Below are 22,748 nucleotides of genomic sequence, written 5' to 3'. Positions count from 1 at the left end.
AACATGCTCGCGGGTGGAGTAACTGCGAACGTACATTGACCTAGAGATGAAGCGGCGAATAGTAGGGACACAGGAAAAGACAAAGTGACTGCGCAACTCTGGGTAAGTGATAGAAACTGTTAAGTCGGTGAGTCAAGACGCGTGGCTATGCAATGGCAATGGTTGCTGTGAGTGGAATGAGTGCGCAAGCGATCAGACTGCCCAACATCGCTGCCAAAAAGCTGAGTTCGTCGCTGAAGGTCTTGTCACTACAATCAGAGCGACAATTCTCCATAACAGGCTGTGCTAACGATGTAGCCTCGTAGCCTCATCAAGGAAAAGTATGCGAAGATCAAGTGTCTATTCAAGTAAGGCCCCACACAACAGTATCCGTCGTTCTTTGTAGTTGCTCGTGACAAAAACGAAAAAGTCAACACAAAATCATGTGGCAACCAGCCTTAGTACGTGCACTTTCCACAGTACCCACAGTCGTCAGCAGAACATGCAGTGTAGTCTGGCTCAGAACCTGAGTCATCGTAGCCACTGCCAAACCCATACCTTGCATCAAGATCGACACCGCCGTCATTGTACTCATCCTCATCCTCATCCTCATCAGCATCCTGAGTAGAGGAGATACCAAACTCTATCTTCTCCCACCTGTCGACCAAGTCTGCAGGCAACGCATGTACGCCATCGCCGAACTGGCTTCGGACCTCTAAGCGATCCGCTCCGAGGCAGTACACTTCGAGCAACTTGTTCGCATTGCTCTTAGCGATGTCGACGATCTCATTGAGCAGTGTAGCAAAGCGGCGGATGCCATCACTGTTCTCTCGGACCCAGGCTTGCACGTCGCTCTTGACATTTTGTACTCGTACATCTTCGAAAAGGCCGTTGCCGTCGTGGTAAGCGACGATGAAGTTGGGTATCTGTTTCATCCAGAGTGCTGGGTAGACGTCGGTCATATCGATAGGTTTCTTGTATTTGCCTGAGCGCGTTTTCAGGTCGAAGATGAAGTGATGTGGTACTGCAGATCCGCCGTGTTTGATCTTGAGCTCTTTAGGTTTACCCGTCGCGTTGCTGGGAGCCCGGCCGATGGCTGCTTGCTGAAATGCTTGCAGAAGCTCATCCTGGTTTCCAGCAGCGTTCACGGGTGCGACATCGCGGAATGCTGAGGTGTGGTCAATGTAGCCATCGCTTTCAAAGCGTACGAGACAATCCAAGCCGCCGAATTTGTATCGTATGATGCGCTGGTGTGTCTCGGAGCCTTTGACACTATGGTCCCATGTGGTGTATGCTTCTGGAAATGTATGACCAAAGCCTCTGATGTCCTTGATAACTTCTTTGGGATCATTCTCTTTTCGTATAAAGAAGACAGTCTCGCCAATGACCTCGATGTTGAACCGGAAAGCTTTGTCAACACCACGAGCGAAGCGTAGGAGGTTGCCAAGGGTGCTTCCGCATGCGAAAATATCGGTGTTCGTGGCGTCGAATTCTGGGTCGGTCTCCGTAATGGCATGTACGACAGGCGCCATTGGGAAGTCAGGATACTTCGCAGCATTGGGGTCACGAAAGTACTGCCCGTCGTCTTCCTTCAAGCGCTGTGGAGCGTGAAGTGGTGTCCACCGAGGGGGTTTGCCTGCGATTGTTAGTGACATCTTGCATGAGTAGCAGAGCCTTACCTGGAACGACAATGGTAGGTACTTCATCGTTGAGCCAATTATACGATGCGACGTGCTGGCAATCGGATATCTCCGCCAAGTCGAGTGGTTTCAAGCTCAGATGGGAGCTGCGAAACACTTTCACAAGGTCTCCAAGCGGGTGTTTCTGGAGATCCGGTTTTGGCTGCTCCCTGTTTTTTGCGAAGTGAGACACTCTTCCTCTATGGCCTCGCCCTCTCCGTGGAGCAAAGCCACCTCTGCCGCTGCCTGAAAGTGAAGCCATGAGAGATATTGCGGCAGTGTATTGACTAGTTCAAAAGGGTGGGGATTGAAAGGCTGGGTTATGCGCTGGATGGAAAGCGATACGCCGGCTTCAAGTATGGCATGCTGCCTAGACAAGGCTGAGTTCGTGTGGCGTGGTTTGCTCAACATGCAGGTCGCGCAACGCATGTATTGCAGGCCTCAATTCGTCCGGAACTCACCAGAACATGCACGCAGACAAGCCTCGATGCCTCGCCGCATGAAAAACTGTGAGTCTCTTCCAATCATTCGCATAGCCCGTTATCAGAGGATCATCGCGCATGCGCTGGGGTCTGGTGCGACCTCCCAGCTACCCTTTCAGAAAGCTCAAAAGAGCCAAACGCCCTCTGAAGAGCGATAGAACATCGGCAGATATCAGCTTGTCTTGATAAACCTTTTCTCAACAGTTGATACTTTATACGATACAAACCTCATACATGGCGGACCAAGATGCCGCGAAGCGTGCCGCAGGGCTGACGAAGCTCTTTAACGCTACCATCCATGGCCATCGCGAGATCAAGACGGCGGGTGACAGTAATCGGTTTCTGGAGGCGTTGTGTTCTCAGGAAGACGCGTCGAAGTGTGTTGAGTGTCTGATCGCGTCTTCGGCAGGGCTAGCGGCCGTCGGCGTTGCCTTCCGCACCACCGGGGATAGCGCGTTCCTTAACGGCTGGGCAACCGCCGTCATCAATCATCTGGCCCAGCCATCTGTCAAGCAACTCTACGGCGGCCAGTTTCTACAGCGCGTCTTGGAACAGATCGTCCAACCTCCTACGTTCTGGAACACCTTCGTGAACGCGCATGATGGTCACGTGCTTTCCAGCGATGGCACTCGCGCGTTCGCATGGCTGCTGCTCGAGCTACTGTACAGTCGCTCTGAGGACATTCCAGATGTGCGAGACGTCGCAGAGCGCGTCACGAAGAACGAGTCCTTCATCAGTTCAGATTCGCTAGATATCCGCAACATTGGGCATAAGATCAAGCATGTCCTTGACAGCACATCCGACCAGACTGTCGATGGCCCAGGTGGGCGACACGACAACGACTTCGCGCAAATCCACAAGATTAAGCTCTTACCGACGCCAGACGAGTTCGCATCTTCCGAGCATCCGTTTTACAGACGCGCTGACTCCATCGTATCTGTCAGCCCAGAGAGCCGCGGTCTTACACATGTTGACAACCAATTTCGCTTGCTCCGCGAGGATCTTCTCGGCGAGCTACGTAACGACTTTCATATTGCTAGTGGTCAGAAGAAAGGACGACGCAAAGTGGTTCTCGAGCATCTGAAGTATGCCGGTATCGACTGTGGAACGGAGACGAAACGCAAACCTTGCTCGCTGCAGCTGTTTTGTCCGGACGATGTTCCTCAGCTGCGCAGCGTCAAGGCCGCGAACCGCAAGAAGTTCCTCACCGACAACAAGAACGTCCTGAAGCATCAGTCACTTGGCTGTCTCATTAGCAACGGCAATATTGTTGCATTTGCAACTGTGGACCGTGACGAAGATCTCCTTGCGAAGCAACCTGCTGTTGTCGTGCTGCGAGTGGCCGACGCCAGCTCGTTTGGCAAAGTGCTGATGGCATGCAAGCTCCAATCGGATCTTTGCTTTGTGCAAGTAGATACTGCTGTATTTGCGTATGAGCCTGTCCTGAAATGTCTTCAGACCCTGACTGAACTGCCACTGGAAGACCAACTTCTCAGTCTTACGCCAGACTCCGCGGAAACCCCGTCCGGCATCCAACCGACAAAGACTGTCAACGCCATTCGCGACCACTGGGAAGAGGACCTCCAAGACATCATCGGAAGCACTCATCCAATCAAGCTCGACCAGGCCCAAGCAGAGTCACTGCTGACTGGGCTAATGAAGAGAGTCAGTCTGATCCAAGGCCCGCCAGGTACTGGCAAAAGTTTCATCGGAGCACTCATCGCAAAGATATTGCACGATCGTACCAATGAGACGATGCTCATTCTCACTTACACAAATCATGCTCTCGATCAATTCCTGGAAGACATCCAGAAGGCCGGCATTCCTGCTAGTTCGATCGTGCGGCTGGGGTCAAAGTCGAATGCCAGCACTCGCGCACTGACCATCAGAGAACAACCAAACAACTACAAGATGACGGGACAAACGTGGACCATGATTCAAGAGCAAAAGTCAGAAGCGGAATCTTACCATGACGCACTAGTCAGGAGGATGACATCCTTTGTATCTATGCGGCTCAATGAGCAGATGCTCCTCGACTACCTAGAGTTCTCTGATGATTCAGAATACTTCGATGCGTTCGTTGTGCCCGACAGTAAAGACGGTATGACAGTCATGGGGAAAAAGAATAAACGCATCGACAAGTACTACCTAGTCAGGAGATGGGTCAAAGGAGAAGACGCTGGCATCTTCCTCGGTCATGCGATGCAAACATATCCACACGTTTGGAACGTTCCGCCACAGATCCGTCATGGACTTCAGGCGCAGTGGAACAAGACGATCCTCGAAGAGCGTGTCACCGAAATAAGTACGCTTGCCAACAAGTACAACAAGTGTCGTGCCCAGATCGATCGATTATTCCGCGAGAAGAACTTCCACGTCCTCAGTCAGAGACGCATCATAGGGTGTACTACAACCGCAGCTGCTATGTACACCGACGAGATTCGCAAGGCCTCACCAGGCATTGTTCTGGTGGAAGAAGCTGGAGAGATCCTGGAGAGTCATGTGCTTACAGCTCTAACTCCAACCACGAAGCAGCTCATTCTGATCGGCGACCACAAACAGCTGCGGCCAAAAGTCAACAACTATGCCTTGACTGTAGAGAAAGGAGATGGTTACGATCTCAATGTCTCCTTGTTCGAACGTCTCGTGCTCAGCGGAGTTCCACATACCACCCTCAGCAAGCAGCATCGTATGCGTCCTGAGATCTCGTCCCTCGTCCGATCGCTCACTTACCCGGAATTGGAAGACGCTGAGAAGACTCAGGGTCGACCGAACTTACGTGGTCTTCAAAGCAATGTTATATTCGTGTCACATTCGCGCCCTGAGCTCAATGCGGTTAAGATCGCCGATAGCCGCGATGGTGGCGCCAAGTCCAGCAAGGAAAACTTGTACGAGGCTGAGATGGTGCTGAAATGCGTGCGATACCTTGGTCAGCAGGGCTACGGCACGGAAGACATTGTGGTACTGACACCTTACCTGGGTCAACTATACCTGTTGATGAACACTTTGTCTGAGAACAATGATCCCATTTTAAACGATCTAGATTCCCACGAGCTCATCAAAGCGGGTCTGATGACACCGGCTAGCGCGAACATCTCCAAACGCAAGCTTCGAATTTCAACTATCGACAATTATCAAGGTGAAGAGAGCGATATCGTAATCGCATGTCTCACACGCAGTAACGATGCTGGGGATATCGGTTTCATGTCGTCTCCTCAGCGAGTCAACGTGTTGCTATCACGAGCGCGAAACGCCTTGATCATGGTCGGCAATGCAGACACTTTCATGAAGAGTCGCAAAGGCAAGGAGGTATGGGTACCGCTTATGGACCAGCTGAAGCGAGATGGTCACGTCTACGACGGCTTTCCCGTAAAATGCGAGCAGCATCCCGAAAAGACCGCGCTTCTAACTGAGAAAGAACAATTCGAGACAGTATGTCCAGACGGTGGCTGCTCTGAGCCATGTGGCAAACTACTCAACTGCGGTGTGCATGCTTGTCCCCATCGATGCCATCAGTTGCAAGACCATTCACGTATGGATTGCAATGTCATTATCTCCTCAACATGCCCTAGCAAGCATAAGACGACTCGAAAATGCCATGACAAGGCGGCAGCGCACTGTCGGAAATGTGAAGCCGAAGTGCGAGCCAGAGAGAAGAAGCGTCAACGCGACCACGAGCTAGACGAGCAACGAGACGCCAAACAACGCGCATATGCCGCTCGACTAGTCGAGATTGAGGAAGAGATGGAGCACCAGAAGCGCCTTCTGAAAGAGCAGGCCGAGGGGAGAGACCGCCAACAAGCGCTCGAGCAAAAGAAGCAGGATCTTCGCAACCTACAGGAGAGGGTCAAGGGCTCAAGAAAAGTTCAGGTTCCAGTTCCAGCATCTTCGACATCTAAGACTACGCCGACACCATCAGCCGACACTCAGGAACAACAAGGCGAGAAAGCAGCGCCAAGTACAACAACTGATCACCGGGACGATACCACGACCAATGACGAGGCTACATCGTCAGATTCGGGTCAGGATCAGCCTGGTTGGGATGAAAGCGAAGCTAGAGATGACTGGGAATGGCAGAAGAGATTCGAGGGTGCAGAAAACGAAGCTCTCGACTCTCTGGTACCCATGATAGGGCTCGAGTCCGTCAAGCAGCAGTTCCTCGCGATCAAAGCCAAAGTTGATACGGTTGTACGTCAGAACGTATCGCTTAAGGGAGAGCGTTTCGGTGCTGCCCTGCTAGGCAATCCTGGAACAGGAAAGACGACTGTGGCCAGGCACTACGCTAAGTTTCTAGTTGAGGTAGGAGCTTTGCCTGGTGGCCATTTCATTGAGAGCTCTGGATCAGCTCTTGCAAACGATGGTGTGTCCGCTTGCAAAACCCATATCGACGACATCCTCCAAGCAGGAGGTGGTGTCTTCTTCATCGATGAAGCGTATCAATTGGTATCTGGAAACAGTCCCGGCGGCAAAGCGGTGCTCGACTACCTGCTTGCTGAAATGGAGAATTTGACTGGCAAAGTCGTCTTTGTTCTCGCCGGCTACCACAAGCAGATGGAAGCCTTCTTCTCCCACAATCCTGGCATCCCAAGCCGCATACCAATTCGAATGGAGTTCCATGACTACGAAGACCGCGAGCTACAACAGATCTTCTGCCAATACATTGACAAGAAATATTCCGGGCGCATGAAGATTGAAGACGGCATGAAAGGCCTTTACGTACGTATTGTTGCGCGGCGCATTGGTCGTGGTCGCGGCCGCGATGGCTTCGGTAACGCCCGCGAAGTTCAGAACAAGATCGCCCAGATTACCGAGCGACAAGCCAAGCGTCTGCGTAAAGCAAGAAAGGCTGGCACGCTACCGGATGACTACCTTCTTACCAAGGAGGATCTGATAGGTCCAGAGCCTTCGTCAGTGCTCAAGAATAATGCGGCTTGGTCAAAGCTGCAGAAGCTTACCGGCTTGGCCTCAGTGAAAGAGTCGGTACGCGTGCTTCTGGACGGGATACAGACCAACTACCAGCTCGAACTGAGGGAGAAGCCCATCATACAGTATTCGCTGAACCGTTGCTTCGTCGGTTCCCCAGGAACTGGAAAGACCACCGTAGCCAAACTCTACGGTCGCGTTCTGGCTGACATTGGGCTTCTTTCCCTTGGCGAGGTCATCGTAAAAAACCCATCAGACTTCGTCGGGAACGTCATAGGAGGCTCAGAAGCCAACACCAAAGCCATCCTGGCTTCTAGCATCGGTAAAGTTCTCATCATCGATGAGGCTTACATGCTAGCTAAAGCCAGCGGTCCAAACGGCGGTGACCCTTTCAAAGCCGCAGTCATTGACACGATCGTTGCCGAAGTTCAGAGCACCGCAGGCGAAGATCGTTGCGTGTTGCTGCTAGGCTACAAGGATCAGATGGAGGACATGTTTCGAGATGTCAATCCCGGCCTTGCAAGGCGGTTCCCACTGGAATCTGCGTTTGTGTTCGAGGACTTCAATGACGCTGAGATTCGTCAGATCTTTAACTTCAAGCTCAAAGGAATTGGGTTTGACGCGAAAGACCAAGCCAAGAAGGTAAAGGCGGATATCAATCATTGTACATTCTCGCTAACGCTTTTCCTTCTAGGTCGCCATGGAGGTCATTCAACGCGCGCGCAACCGCCCAAACTTCGGCAACGCAGGCGAGGTCGATATTCTCCTGGATCGCGCGAAGGCGTTACATCAGAAGCACATATCCTCAGGCAAAGTCAAGCAATTTGGCACGTTCGAAGCCATCGACTTTGATCCTGATTTCGACCGCGGTACTCGTGCGGCCACCGAAGTTTCGGCTCTATTCCAAGATGTCGTAGGATGCGAGGAACTGATCAAGCAGTTCCAGGGTTACCAAACCACGGCCGCCAACATGAAGGCTCTTGGAATGGACCCTCGAGAGCAGATACCTTTCAACTTTCTCTTCAAGGGTCCGCCAGGTACCGGCAAGACTACTACGGCTGCAAAGATGGGTAAGATATTCTACGACATGGGCTTCCTCAGCCAGGCGAAGGTGGAGGAATGTTCCGCTACCGACTTGATCGGCCAGTACGTTGGGCATACTGGGCCGAAGGTTCAGAAGCTCATGGAGAAAGCCCTGGGCAAAGTTCTCTTCATCGACGAAGCCTATCGTCTTGCGGAAGGCCATTTCGCGACCGAAGCAATGGACGAGATAGTCGACTGCCTCACCAAACCCAAGTATGCGCAGAAGCTCGTCGTCATTTTGGCTGGCTACGACAAGGACATTGACCGACTGATGAGCATGAACCCTGGACTTACCAGTCGCTTTCCCGAGACAGTCATGTTCAAGCACATTGACCCAGAAACATGTCTGAAGCTTCTTGTCAAAGTGCTCTCAGATCTGCAGAAGAAGAATAAAGCGCCACTCGATCTCTCGATTATCGATCCGCCGTCGTCGCAACTACAGCAACAGCTACTGGACCTCTTTGGCAGGTTATCAGTCCTAGAGTCCTGGGGCAACGCTCGCGACGTCAAATCGCTGGCTGAGAGCATGTTTCAAGCACTCATCTCTACGGCCGTGCCACCCATCACTAGCCTTGTACTTACAGAACCCATTGTTGTTCGTACTATGGAAGACATGATAAACGAACGTTCACGGCGGCATGCCGCGGCAGGCACGAGTCGGTCAGGAAAGGCAATGCCTAACCGCCCCATGCCACCACCACAGACGCAAAATCCATCGCCACCAAGTACACAAGGCTCAAACACCGCGACAAATACCGCACCCCCACAAGCAACAGCCGTAGCCAACGAGGGAAAGCCAAAAGACAACAAGAAGCCAACGGAAAAGAAAGCTGAGCCCGCAACAGAGCCAGAAGATCCTCTCGCTTTTATCTTCAAAGCCAAGCGCGACGCAGGCGTTTCCGACGAAGTATGGGAGCAGCTCGAGCGCGACAAGCACGCCATGGTGGCCAAAGAACGTGAATATCGCGAACTCCAAGAACAAAAACGCCAATATGAGGAGCAGATCAAAGAGTTCATCCGTGCCGAGAAGGCAGCTGCCGATGAGGAGGAGCGACGACTCCGTGAACAAGCGCGTATCGCAGCGGAACTGGAGAGGCGACGCCGCGACGAGGAGATGGCTGCTCCTGAGAAGGCGCGACAGAAGGAGATGGAGAGGCAGAAGAAGTTGAAGATTATGGGGCTGTGTCCGATGGGGTTTATGTGGATCAAGCAGAATACCGGGTATAGATGTGCGGGTGGAAGTCATACGCTGTCTGACGCCGACGTTGACGCGTTTTGTCGCTGAAGAGAGAGGATGGGCTGCTTGTAGACGGCAATAGGGAAATTTGTTCGCACATTTCATGTCTTTCTTCGATAACTGGAAGCAATACGAAAAAAACTCGTTCCTCATAAATTATTCCTACGCCCATTCACCACGATATTACCCCAAATATCCATTCTCCTCAGTGGAACGCTTGGAACACTACATTCTTTCGACAAAGCCGCAGTCGAACTCGCACCCTGACCACGCTTGTCCTCAAATCTTTCCGTCTGCGGGCTTTCGGGCCACTGGAAAGTAATCATGATATCGCGACTAGCAGCAGCCATCTTACTCGCTTCCATAAGCCCATCTCTCCTATCTGCACCCGCCTCTCTGCCAAACTTCTGAGGAGACAACGATGTGTCGTCTTGCGGTTTAATGCTCTGGCCGCAGAAGACTAGCGGCAGGATACTGTCTTTCAGATAGGTACGCTATGCCGCCGTTTCCAACTCGTAAAATTGACCCAGACAGAGAGAATGGATGTGGCGAGGGTGAGGCACATGGGAAACAAAAGCCATTTCATGCGCATTTCCACGCACACTTTTGACTCCCATGCTAACCCATACACCAAGTCCAAAGGCGGGTCATGCGCGCCGTAGCTGAAATCCCGTGCCGTCGCGCTGCCGTACTGGAAACGGAACCGGTTCGTCATGGCACTCGCTACGGCATCGAAAAGCTTTGTGACGTTGGAATGGGTCGAGCTGCCTTCGTGTTCTACCAGCGGTCGTAGTACGGCATTAACGCCTATGTGAGCCAGGTTAGACGGGCTTTCCAGTTGACAAAACTCGCTCGTCTTGCAGTTCTTGGAGCAGTCGAGGGTTTTGTACGATTGGCAGTAGCCATCGAATATATCGTCGTTCATGACCATGGCGATTGCTTTGACGAAACTGGCAGGTTGCCGGTATATACATTGTTCAGGCCAAGTCATGTTCTCAAACGTATATCTTTCGTGCGTGAAGTCAAAAAGCTGCAATTCCGCTGTCGCAGTGCCTTCAGGAATGAAACCTCCTTTGTATAGCGTCCATGGTCCTACCGGACAGGGCTCTTTTCTTGTTGTATATTCGTATTCCCAGTTGGAAAGGCTGTTCCTGTAATCGGGAAGGTCTAGTTCTTCGTGGTGAGCTCCGGCAATCTGGATGCGCATGGCTTCTGACGGGGCCTCCCACTCGTGGAGCTCGTTGTCTTTGATCATGCTTTTGTATGTACGCGTACATGGATATAGGCTGCACACTGATGCAGTGACGGGATTACTCCGGATGTTGAGGAGAGTTGCGTTGACATATGCCCATCTGGATGCCTCTCTGACGCTGTCCGTCAGCAGAGTTCCCATCCAAGTGAGGTCTGGAGTCGGTTTCATCGTGGCGACTTCAAAATGTCCAGTTCCTACTGATAGGTTCAATCCGCTGGGCAGAGAGTGAAGCGTGTAATCACTCAGGTTCGTGGTTTCGCTCGTCACCAAAGACGCCACATTCATGCACATGTTGCACACTCCAACCGTCGAATGTGTGCTTTGACTAGAGTCGAAGAAGGCCTTATCCAGCTCTGCTCTGGGACCCAGTTCACTGAAAGTACAATTTTCCGTGGGGCAACTTGTGCGAATCTTGTTCTCGATGCCGTCGGGCAACACCACACTGGACAAGATTGCGGCAACAAGGTCTGGTGTAGGACCGCCTTCTGCGCCACCTGTAAAGGGGATGTAGCCGCCACTCCTGGGTACCCGATGTGCGAAAGGAAGCGATGCGTTGAGTGTAGCGCTAGGAAACGAGCATGGCGCCGCGCCATTAGCCTGCTGAGCAAAAGGCCCGACCAGGAACGACAGCAGTAACACGACAGCGGCAGCAAGTGTTACGAAGTCCTTGAGAAAAACAGTTGGGATGAGAAGCAACGCCCCATAAGCCCCGCGGCTACCGTAGTCGAATCGCTGGATATCTGACAACGGCCGGGCACTCGTGACACTGAACCAGTCCCATTTCCTCTGCGATATGATCTGCGCGACGGTGGCGACCAGTAGAGCTCGCAAAATTGTTGATAGAAGCGCGATGAGAGCGTTGAGATTGAGATCGCCACGCCAGTCCGGTACGGGCTTGCCGTCGTACACTGCTAGAATACCTGCGATTGAGGCTACTAAGCCGATCGCGCAGGCGATAGTGAGGGCTTCTCCAGCCCAGGTACGGAATACGTAGCAAGACTCCATCTTTTGGTGTGAAAAGTGACTGGATAAGTGCAAAGACGCAAGCACGCGTGGTGCTAATGGAAGGCGCAACTTTGAAGTTAAAGACTGGCCTTCTGCAAGGAGTCACGCGATCCTTAGAGCAGCAAAACTATGAGCTCATACCTGCTTTCCTTTGTTCTCAACGGTCTAAAGAAGCGGCTATGAGGACTCGGCTAATCTATCAATCACTCTACCAAGTTTGGTCTCACGAAACGTAACAAAGAAATTACGTCATAGTCCTGCATGCGTATACTCATACAGGTAGCGAGCCAACTTTTAATTCCCATTATGGTATATACAAGGATACAAGACATCGCATCCATAGAAATCCGTAGTCATCCCGCTGACCACTTCCTTCCATGCTGCCACTATCTCCACCCAATGTCGGACGTTAACTTCATCAACCCCGGCGGCACAGTCCTGATATTCCAATCCCAACGGAATTTCATCCTCAGACTTCGCCACACGCGGATAACATGGTCCCACGTAATGTCATCATCTGCCCCGTTGGAAGTAAACGCTTCATACATCCAATCCATATTAGTAGCTCTGCTGTATCCAAAGACGCCTAACTCCTTGATGCCGAGCTCACCGTAGGCAAACTCTAACGGAGCGTCCATATTGGCAGTTGAGGCGTGGAGAAAGTTGCCGTAGCCGTCTATCCAGAGATCAGGGAAGGGGTCCAGTTCTCCAAGAAGAGCTTTCACGGTGGTGATATCAAGGGACTCAGATAGTTCCTCTTCAGCTTGAATTATGTAGTCAGATAGGAGCAAGAACGTCTGTCGCAGTAGCGTCTCTGTCGAGACAGTCGTGCTTTGTTGCGGTGCTCCAATGTGGGAAGGCGGAGTGAGCGTTATGCGGATAGTGGAGTCATGGCGAGAGTATCCGTCGCATAGTAAAATCATCAAGTCTTTGATGTCGATACGGACAGCGCTGAGGGCGGTCACCTCGGCGCAAGCCATTTCCAGTATGAGGGTCTGTGTATTGGACTCTGGCCAGGAACTTAACATCGCTCCTAGAACCGCACAATGATTGAGTTTCTTAAGGAGGAGATCTTCTAGCTTTTTGAAGCCGTCAAAATCTGTAACGGGCTTCTTGCTGGTCATCTTGATGCTGATTTGGCTCAGACGTGATACAAGCTTCCCTATGGTGCGCCGGAGAACTAGGCCTGTTCGAGCGATACCAAAGTCAAGACCGCGTACGGTATGTGTGTTCAAGTCGATTATGATTTCGTCTGGGTGGCGCAGTATCAATCCTGCTATCCGTTCTCGTGTGTCCACTGCTAGGTTTCGGAACGGGCGGCACTTCTTCCGCGGCTTCCATTGAAAGGTTTTGCCTTCGTCTGATACGAGGAGCTTCCTCAATTATGTCCCATTTCCTTTCTTCATGCCCACAGAACCCCTTACTTTCCCCATCGGACATGTGAGTATTCTGACCTCACTCATGAGATGGCTAGAGAACGCATACTTGCGTATGTCGAGGGCATCATGTACTGCGAAAGCAGTGAGCAAGTTATTGAGAATGCGCGCTCTATCGATCCACTGTTGTCTATCTCTATCGGCCGCTCCAATCGTAGGCTCGTGCGTATATAGTGCTCCGCCAATGCTTCCGGACGAGATTATCTTGAGGAAGTCCGGGTATTTCCACATAAGGTGTAGTAGAGGCAGCAATTCGATATCGTCGCTGTGCCCACATAAACCTTCACAACACTTCGCATCTACATCAATGACGACCTTCTTGAGGCGGTTGAATTGCGATCCGATTTCTTTCAGCCACTTCCCCGCGTAGTTGACCTGGAAGTATTCTTCATCGCCGTTCAAATCGTCACAATCCTCTTCTTCTAGCAGTCTTGAGAAAATGAACATGTTTCCGCAGTATAGGACCCCAGAAGCTTCGTCGTGTATCTGGCGGCAAGACGATAGCAGAGCGAGTCCCTCGTGAAATTCATGTCGGAAACCCTCGTCTTTCCCAATCCCAGCTTCGTACTCGCTGTAGTAATCCTCGAGGGCCCCACGGAAAGGATGTGACGCATGGTAAGCGTCCGCGTTATGAAGCAGGACTGGATCTTCGCGCTTGAACAGCTACCGATATCAATGAATTGGTCGCGGTAGTACAAGTGGTATCGATACGGTCGAGCGGTGCTTGATCTGACAGGTCGATTGCTACATTTTCTAGGCAAGCGCGCTGGAGACAAACCAGGCTACCAGACTGAGCATGGAAAGAGCGCACGGGCTAATGATGAAATTGACGCCATTAAGAAGATATCGTACCTTCCCATTTCTCAAATCTCCTAATCATAAAACCCCAAAATCTTATTCGCTCGATCCAGAATAACCCTCTCCCCCGGCCCCAACCCTTGCGCATCACTATCCCACTCCAGCAACCCCATCCCTCTCCTCCCCTCCTCGCCTACCAACACCTCCATATCCTCCGCCTTGACCCTTCCAACATGTTCGCTCTCCCCCACACCGCCACCGAAATCCGGGCTGGGTGTGCCAGCGAGAAAGTTCTCGCGCTGACGAACAAGGTAATTGGCGTTATCCTCCGTCATGGGACAAGCAGGGATGTAAAGGACACTGGAATCCGAGGTACCGGCGTGCGTCTTGTCGACGCTGTGGATGGTATCGCAGTGCCAGGCTACGTAGTCGCCGGGACGGACGGTGGGCATGTGGATCATGGATTTCTGCAAGTTGAGATGGGGGTGTAGTAAATGTGACAGTTCCTGGCCGCGACCGGGTGTTGCGCCGTGGACCCAGGCGTTTTGCGTCGCGTCCATTTCCCAGTTATCTGATGCGAGGAAATCGGCGGAGTTTGTGATGGATGAGGAGGTTGTTTGCGCGCTGGGCTCGACGCCGCGTTTGGGGCTGAAGAAAGGGCGGAGGAGGTAGTATGCTGTTGCTTTTGCTAGCAGTGGGTTGACTAGGAGTGTGCCTTCGAAGGGTCCGGTGTTGGAGAGCGAGAGCCAGCCTTGGAACATGCGGAATGCGCTGCATGCGCCTACGCCTTGGTGCAGGTCCGAAATGACGGGCAGACGACAGCTGGCTTCCCAGGGGTCAAATTCTTCCCATCTTCCCTTCCATACCGAGTCGTAGACTTTTCCTAACCCGTAACCTTCTTCGTCCCAGCGTTCTACGCTGCCGCCATCGACGTGTGGTCCTAGGGCGAATTTGGCGTCGCCGGGGAGGCGCATGCGCAGGCGGTCGGCGTAGCTTATGGGGTGTTTTGTGGAGAGCGGGATGTGTGGGTTGAGGCTGTGCCAGTAGGACATGAGGAAGGATTGCGTCTTGAGGAGGTTCGGATTACCGCGGGCGAGGAGTTGGGTGCGCGACCAGTATAGTTCGAAGACTTGAGGGTTGTCGGCGGGGAAGGCTGCAAGATGGTCAGTCATTGTAGTTTGCCAAGATGCGCAGACATACCCTTTGTCTGAGGATTCTGGCGAATATACTCTCTCAGGTCCTCCTTCCACTGCAGCGCCTCCTGCTCTGGTACTACATTCCGGATGACAGCGACACCTCTCTTCCGCAGCTCACTGCTGAAAGACTCGGGCGCATTATCGATATCCTTGAAATCAATCTCAGGAATGACCTGACTACCGCGCTCAACAATCAGCGGAATCTCCTCGCGGAGATCCCGAAGAAGGCGTTCCCAAGACTCTCGTACTTCGGCTTCGTGTCCACGGATCAGACGGCTCTTGAGGTCCGCATATTCGGGCGTCAAAGGCGTGAACTCCTGTCCTGAGAGCGATGCGAAAGCGTCGGATATGTCGCCTGCACGCTTCTGGGCTTGTGTCGCGGCGGTGCGCAGTTGTGTCGCGGCGCGTCTCGTCGGAGATCGGATGGTTCGAAGCGCGGAGAGCATCGCGGAGGTTTCTTGTGGGAATTATTCGACTGCTATTCGATACAGTATCATGGCTTTCTCATCCCCAGAAGCCACCCATTATATACTGCTGCTTGCGCCGAGGTTGCACCAGCCTTCAGTGTAGTTCCGACAGTGTAGTGAAGTTCAAGGCGTCGAGGAAAGATACTGTACATTCGGAAGCTCTTCTCAACTGGGTATAGCGCCGTCTTTGAGCTCTCCCAATCCACCATCCTCGTCACTACCACTACATGTAGAGCATCGTTCCCGACGACTCCATCTTAGACCGTCATCAGCTCTTAGATTCGCGAATGAGGCGATGAGGAACAACCTCTTCGGCGCGACTTGCTAGACGGAAGCCCCAGAGTCGCGCGGGAAACGGCCGCGTGAACATAGCCAATACCCCGCCATCCCACTCCTCTAAGCATCACCTTGCGCCCAAGATGACTTCCGCGCTGCCGCCTAGCAGGTTAATAGGCAGGCTGAATCAACGGGCCGCAGTCCCACTGACCGCCTTCATCATCGAGGACCCTCATGGGCAGAATCGACGTAAAAGTGTAGCTTCGTCATGTGGGATGAAGCTATAACACTCAAGTGATCGTGACTATGAGCGGGGTCAATCGACCAAGGAGCCATTAAGAAGGCGGAGAGTGCGTACTCCAACCCGCTTGAGCTCGACGGAGCCGTACCAAGTTCCTCATATGTCTTACTGCGCGTCGATTAAGGTCTTGTCGACGCGTGAGGACGGTTACGGCGGGACGTTCTCCGCAGCCTTTGCTGTGTCCACGTATATAGAAGTATACCTGTCCCGTTGCTGCGGGTAGCTTTCTGCTTCTCTAGATTGTCAGCGTAAGCAACTCTGACAATAAGACTGCTTGAACCACAATCGAACCATCATGTCGCAGTCGTATCTGCCGAAGGATTTCCTGTGGGGATTCGCAACAGCCAGGTTCGTCTGATCTCAGGACCGATTTCTCCACTCCCCAAGTGTACCCCGCCTACGCAAGATATACAGTTTGGGGGCGCCACATTGTTGTCACATACTGAGTTTCTGAACCCGCAGTTACCAAATCGAAGGCGCACCGCATGAAGATGGCCGCGCCGATTCCATTTGGGACACGTTCTGCCGCATCCCGGGCAAGATTGCTGGCGGAGAATCCGGAGACGTTGCATGCGATTCGTACCACCGCACTGACGAGGACATTGCCCTCTTGAAAGATATCGGCGCAAAATCATACCGCTTTTCGCTCTCGTGGTCCCGCATCATACCGCTCGGCGGACGCAACGACCCCGTAAACGAAAAAGGTCTGCAGTACTACATCAACTTGGTCGACGATCTCCGTGCCGCAGGCATCGAGCCGATGATAACGCTGTTTCATTGGGATCTCCCAGACAACCTGCACAAGCGATATGGGGGCATGCTGAACAAGGACGAGTTCGTGAAGGATTACGAGAACTACGCCAGGGTGTGTTTCAAGGCTTTCGGTTCGAAGGTAAAATACTGGATCACCTTCAACGAGCCTTGGTGCAGCTCTATTCTCGGCTATGGCACCGGCCTTTTTGCTCCCGGTCGTTGCAGTGACCGGAACAAGAGCGCTGAAGGGGACAGCTCGAGGGAGCCGTGGATTGTCGGCCACTCGCTCCTCATTGCCCATGGTGCGGCGGTCAAGGCCTACCGTGATGACTTCAAGGCCAAGGATGGAGGCCAGATTGGGATTACGCTCAATGGTAAGTGACCAGCACGTGGCTCGCGTAGAAGGTGTGGATACCACGCATATCGAAGGCCGTGCCAGGGTAGTAAAAATCGGCCTCACGTCTGAGCATGAATATGACAAGCTGATATGCCGTTCTAGGCGACTGGACAGAACCGTGGGATCCAGAAGACCCGAAGGATCGCGAGGCCTGCGACCGCAAGATCGAATTTGCCATTTGCTGGTTCGGCGACCCAGTGTACTTTGGCAAGTACCCAGACTCGATGCGCAAGCAATTGGGCGATCGCCTTCCCGACTTCACACCGGAAGAAGCGGCTCTCGTCAAGGGAAGCAATGACTTCTATGGCATGAACCACTACTGCGCCAATTACATTAGACACAAGGACACTGAGCCTGAGCCTGAAGATCATGTTGGCAATATGGACATTCTTTACCAGAACAAGAAGGGCGAATGGATTGGCCCAGAGACTCAATCCGTCTGGCTGAGGCCAATGCCTTTGGGTTTCAGAAAGCTAATCAAGTGGCTCAGTGATAGGTACGGCGGCCCGACCTTCTATGTGACTGAGAACGGTACCAGTCTCAAGGGGGAGAACGATCTCCCTCTTGAGAAGTTGCTCGACGACGAGTTCCGCTGCGAATACTTCAGGGGATACATTGGAGCCTTGGCCGATGCTCATACCTTGGACGGTGTCGACGTCAGGGGCTACTCAGCTTGGAGTCTCATGGAGTGAGTAATCCCGTTTGTTGACGTCTACCCTTACCCCCCCGCTTGTCATCAAGAAGTTTCTTTTTCTTTTCCAATGAGTGGTGGAGTCTTTATTTGTCCGCATGGCGGTTGCGCGTTCGCACCCGGGTAGATCATTCTTTCTCTCCTAGCCTCAAACACTGCGGGCTTGGTCCCGCGAACGCCGTGTAAAGCGTCATGACACTGACATGGTGTACCTGCAGCAACTTTGAGTGGGCCGAAGGCTACACGACACGTTTCGGCGTTACCTACGTCGACTACAAGGGTGGCCAGAAGCGATACCCTAAGAAGAGCGCGCGTGAAATTTCGAAAATCTTTGACAAGTACATCAAAAAGGAGTAGAAAAACCGAAAATCCTAGCGACAGGCGGATGTGGCGTACGACGGTGTAGGAACGGATACGCATCCATCGAATCACTGTCGGGATGGGCCTGGATTGGTAGACAGCGCCTTCTAGGATTTTTCTAGCGTCATGTATGTGGATGGGAGACGGTGAATGTGGGACAATGTGGCATGCCATGATGGGCTGTCCCTGCAAATTACCGTGTGCGGAAAGCTGTGCGACCCTCTCTTTTCATAGATGGATCTCGGAGTCTTTGCATCTCTAGATACTATCTTAGATCCGGAGCATTGCGCCATCTTAGGCCCCGCGTGGTAACAACCACTGGGATGATGGTTGTGTATGTCCCGTGTTAGCCTCGCGATATTGATTCCGACGTTTTGAACGAACTCCTCATCTGTCTGCTAAGATCGTGGTGCCGTGGTGCCCGAGGCGTAGTGTACCAAAGTTGATAAAGTTTGGTTGAGTGCCCACCATGCTGTCATGGTTGATGGTAAAGGGTGCCTGTACAGCTGAAGAGATCCCTGACAGCCAAATCGGCACGCATTCCATCTCGCCTGTTTCTTGCACGCATTCGTCCACCAACGTCAGCGTACCGCCACTTTCAGCCTCGAATCATACCCCACAACTGCGTCTTTTATGCAGGTAAACGCCAAAAAGAAAAGAAGGTGGCGCGCCCAACGACTACACAATCGCGTTCGGGTTTGGGCAAAACGATAGCGAAAGAAAACTGTAATTGCAATCCCGACCAATCACTAGATAGCAAAAGGTTTGCGCCATCGCGATGTTGCACTTCTAGTCTAAGAGCTAGAAGCTTCGGAGACCTTTGATGGCGCAACAGGCTCGCTTGGCGCGAATCGTGAAGCGTGATCGGTGAGGGAGGGCGCGAAATTGTAGCGTTAGCGAGCGCCAGGAAAGATCCAAATGGTGTGGTTAGAGCAAGTGGGGCATCCTTGTTGGGGTAGACCCGTAAACTCTAATTTTCCACAAGCATGTTTCAGGCTAGGGGTCGTCTTGTCACCAAAAGTTCGTGGCCGCTAGCGCGTGGCATGGTCTTGTGGAGTTGGACAATTGAGTTCGAGATTAGCAACGGACAATCAGGATGCAGGTTTATGGATGAATGTCGGCTGATTGTCTAGTAGGCACGGAAAGATAGATGCTAAGTTTGGTAGCGAAGGTATGGAGTCATGACGAACCGTCCGTCTGTGACAGTTTGGCGGCTGGCCTTGGTTTGGAACCGGCACTTGAGAGGGTGGATAATGCTGATGTTTCGGACGCGATTTGATCCGGCCGACGCAGGTTTGCTTGCGCAATCGTGAACGGGCCCGCAAAGTGGACATGGTGTCGTAGAGTTGGGCTTGTATGTAGGGCCCTTGGAGATGGTTGAACTAAGCTTGCCTGCAGCCGCCATGCTCCTTTACGAGTAAGACAGGTCTAGCGAGCGAACCGGCGCCTCGCTCTGCATCCCAAGAATTCCAGTGTTTGGTTGTCGGTGGTGACACTGCAGCTGCGATCTGACAGGTAGAGATGGTTACACCACAGCACCGATCTACCGCTCCGGGCCATGATGCACGGATGCGTCTGCATTGCACGGAAGGGGTTGACGACAATGGGGGCTGCACGGAGGACGGATGTGCGGATATCGCATTCGGTTGAGCACTTGATGGAGCGCTGAGATTGGAGCACACGGAATTCACCGCTACTATCGACACTGCAGAGACGAGATGGACGATACTGGACGCGAGGTGCATCTGATACGGCGCGCCGCCCGTGAATACGGCGAAGATCAACGTTCGGGCAGCTACGTGTGGAGAGGGTCCATGTTAGGCTCTCGATTCGCGGTCGTGGTAGTAACGGCTGGTTTCAGAATCTCGCGACTGTCATGACGCTGTTGGTTAGATAGTGTCGATGGTGTCGAGCGAGTATCGGGCGAGCTGCCCCAACCGCGGCGCGCGATTACAAACAAGTGAGTGGCATCATGTCAGCCACTACCTAACTGCGTAGAGACGTGACGGCGGCGGCGCTAGAAGTTTGCATGGACGGTGAGAGTATTGGGGCTAGACAGAGCAAGGGAGAAGCGAGTGCGGGCTGTGGGCTGTGGGCTGTGGGCATTGACGTAGGGAGCGACGAGCTAGCCCTCGTGACTTGCCGTACGCGTACCATGGCCCTCGACTCTTCACCGAAACCTGAGGCCAGCGACGGAGAAGCTGGAAATGAAGCACGCTTTCGGTCACAATCCAGCTGTCGCTGTCTCAGGTATACGCAGGACGTCAACTAACGTCGCTGCTAGCCGCAATCAGGCGGACGTTGCAGGTGGTGCGGCGCAATTGATCCTTCGGGCTCCCCACCTGTGCCCCTCCAAACCACGACGACTCTGCCCGCGAACCTGCATCTCGCGACAGGACTCTGAAATTTCTGCCCAAGGCTCCATCGCGAGCGCGCCCTGGGCAGGATCGCGCGCTCCGGTCCATTCTCTCATGGCGGCACGCGGCTGGCGGCACCTTAGCCTAGTGCTGCCGACGTGCATCACTGTCATGTTCGAAACACTTGCCGAAATTCACTATCGTCCAATATCGGCGCCAAGTGTGGCCTGGCAACAGTGCCGTGCTGGGCCTAGCGGCTGAAGCCTCGCCGTGTGCGCCTGTGTCTATGGAGCGGTGAGGTTGCTCGGAGGATTCTTGCTTTATCGATTATTGGGGGATGTGATGCATAGCGCAGCAGATCCTCGCGCCCCAGGGCAGTGACTGCACTGGCTCTGCCCATCAGCATCTCCAACTCGTCACGAGGTGTGATTCCATCAAGGTTTGCACGTCGCCTTGCGGTGCTCACAACACCTACCGCCGAATGCAATGGGCAAGCGCACGAGCATCAGCCACAACCTTCCGACCTCTTCTCCATGCGGCGTGCAGGAGCGCATCACGGACTCTCTCTGGCCAATGCTCCTCAGCTCATTTCTGCAAGTCCGACTGTCGGCAATGCAGTCCCTGCGAATGACGGAGTCGTCACCATATCTTCCCACGTGCCGACCATGCGCTTAGTCTGCAGGGCGCCGAATATAGACGTACCATGTATGCATAGCCAGCACACGGCATGAAACGCGTCGATAGCCATGAAGCCACGATAGAGTTTACTCTGCCGAACATGTACACCTCGCAGCGTCGGCAAGACTGCTCAAACTCGGTATGTCACCTGTGGTGTAAACATGGTCCGTGGAGTTACTTCGGAACTATCCTTCACCAGCCCTCGCTGCTCGTTCATTGCGGAGCATGGCATGGCCCTGCGTCCCGACATGATCGACGTGCCTGTCAAGCCTGCACCCCTGGGACTCAATACTCGCAGAGATCCACAGCGGACCCTCGAGCGTCTCGCAATTGCCCGCGCCCTCGACGCTCAGCGCTGGCCCTCCGACTGAAGCAGCCATGGACAGGCCCATCGTCGCCCTTGGCACTTCGGGCTAATTTTCGCCATGCAGGGCTTCCACGTGCTGACCCTTTTAGCGTTGCCGGGGCCTGCTCGTCTGCTCGCTCCTTTGCATTGCCCGTGTCATCCCTGGATCCTGGCATCGCTTCACGTACTCGCTGCATGAGCCCACGCCATACGCTCCTCAAACGTCACATTTTGTCCGTGTCTGGCTTGCCTGTCATCCAAACTTCGCTACGGTCCGCAAACATGACCAGCTTCCTGACTGGCAAGCGGCCATGGCGACATCAGCACCATGTCTGCCCATTATTATGCGCTTCCGTAGACCCTTCGCGGTGGGCCCACGGGCGCTTTCCTGCGCTCCCTCTCGACGTCAGGTGGGCCGAAGCGTGTTGCGCAGGAACTCGGCCATGCCAACTCGGGTGGGGTGCAATGTCCCAAGCTAGAGCCTGTAGTAGTGCCTTTCCAGAACAGTCACGCCTCGCACCCAGACGCAGGGCGACGTGCTCCTAGGCCGGCCTTGCTGCCACCACCGTTGAGAGTTTATATGGCGTGAAGGGTCTTTACCACCCTAAGCTGATACGAGCGTGTGGGCTACATACACTATGCGGCCTCCAAGCCTCGTACTAACGTACAAGCTAAAGTGAAACGATTTCCCCAGAACCCACGTTGTGTGGCTACCCACCAGGGGCCAGGATCAGAATGCCAACACTAGCCTAGGGCCGAGCATGGGTCCCGACAGACGCTATCCATGAGACCTGATAGCAAGTTATAGGCTCATGCCAGCCATGTCTTGCTACCATCAGTCCTGTCTCTCTACCACTTTGCTTTGCTCTTTTGGTCGTGCCGTCCCTGACTTTGTTTCTAATATCTGTCTCTGACTGACATCATCCTTCCTTCGCATCTGCAACACGGCACAGAGCGCCCCTCATCCCTCGTCATTATTATTCTCCTCCCAAAGCACGGGAGCACCCTTCGCCTGTACAGACATAACTGATATTGCCAAACGCTTGGACCGC

General features: G+C 53.2%; 6 protein-coding genes across 6 annotated transcripts; 2 read left to right on the top strand and 4 right to left on the bottom strand.

The window, feature by feature from the left end:
- Positions 1-127: 127 nt before the first annotated feature.
- BKA58DRAFT_66494 (uncharacterized protein) lies at positions 128-2,144 on the bottom strand. Its single transcript, XM_046175689.1, has 2 exons — positions 1,659-2,144; positions 128-1,615 (listed from the first exon to the last, which is right to left on the bottom strand). Exons 1-2 carry the CDS (start codon positions 1,918-1,920, stop codon positions 438-440), a joined length of 1,440 nt encoding a protein of 479 aa, XP_046020329.1. The 5' UTR covers positions 1,921-2,144; the 3' UTR covers positions 128-437.
- A 230-nt stretch (positions 2,145-2,374) lies between these two features.
- Positions 2,375-9,571, top strand: BKA58DRAFT_348362 (P-loop containing nucleoside triphosphate hydrolase protein; the record flags this gene model as incomplete). Its single annotated transcript, XM_046168471.1, has 2 exons — positions 2,375-7,705; positions 7,758-9,571. 2 exons carry the CDS (start codon positions 2,375-2,377, stop codon positions 9,429-9,431), a joined length of 7,005 nt encoding a protein of 2,334 aa, XP_046020328.1. The 3' UTR covers positions 9,432-9,571.
- Positions 9,572-11,640, bottom strand: BKA58DRAFT_473670 (uncharacterized protein; the record flags this gene model as incomplete). Its single annotated transcript, XM_046175321.1, has 1 exon — positions 9,572-11,640. The coding sequence occupies one exon, from the start codon at positions 11,638-11,640 to the stop codon at positions 9,865-9,867; it is 1,776 nt and encodes a 591-aa protein (XP_046020327.1). The 3' UTR covers positions 9,572-9,864.
- A 286-nt stretch (positions 11,641-11,926) lies between these two features.
- On the bottom strand, positions 11,927-13,739 carry BKA58DRAFT_450321 (uncharacterized protein; the record flags this gene model as incomplete). The annotated part of the gene is made up of 2 exons (XM_046174349.1): positions 11,927-13,013; positions 13,053-13,739. Coding segments are annotated over 2 exons (1,674 nt in total), but the record flags the coding sequence as incomplete, so codon positions are not given.
- On the bottom strand, positions 13,736-15,961 carry BKA58DRAFT_66370 (uncharacterized protein). The gene is made up of 2 exons (XM_046175686.1): positions 15,075-15,961; positions 13,736-15,027 (listed from the first exon to the last, which is right to left on the bottom strand). Exons 1-2 carry the CDS (start codon positions 15,514-15,516, stop codon positions 13,949-13,951), a joined length of 1,521 nt encoding a protein of 506 aa, XP_046020325.1. The 5' UTR covers positions 15,517-15,961; the 3' UTR covers positions 13,736-13,948.
- Positions 15,962-16,409: 448 nt separating this feature from the next.
- BKA58DRAFT_325866 (beta-glucosidase) lies at positions 16,410-18,312 on the top strand (the record flags this gene model as incomplete). The annotated part of the gene is made up of 4 exons (XM_046168035.1): positions 16,410-16,462; positions 16,577-17,241; positions 17,367-17,952; positions 18,174-18,312. The coding sequence occupies 4 exons, from the start codon at positions 16,410-16,412 to the stop codon at positions 18,310-18,312; spliced, it is 1,443 nt and encodes a 480-aa protein (XP_046020324.1).
- Positions 18,313-22,748: the final 4,436 nt, after the last annotated feature.

This window comes from Alternaria rosae (genome assembly GCF_020736505.1).
Source record: "Alternaria rosae strain MPI-PUGE-AT-0040 chromosome Unknown BKA58scaffold_13, whole genome shotgun sequence".
In the NCBI taxonomy this organism is placed as follows: Eukaryota; Fungi; Ascomycota; class Dothideomycetes; order Pleosporales; family Pleosporaceae; genus Alternaria; species Alternaria rosae.
This window is presented reverse-complemented; position numbering and strand designations above follow the sequence as displayed.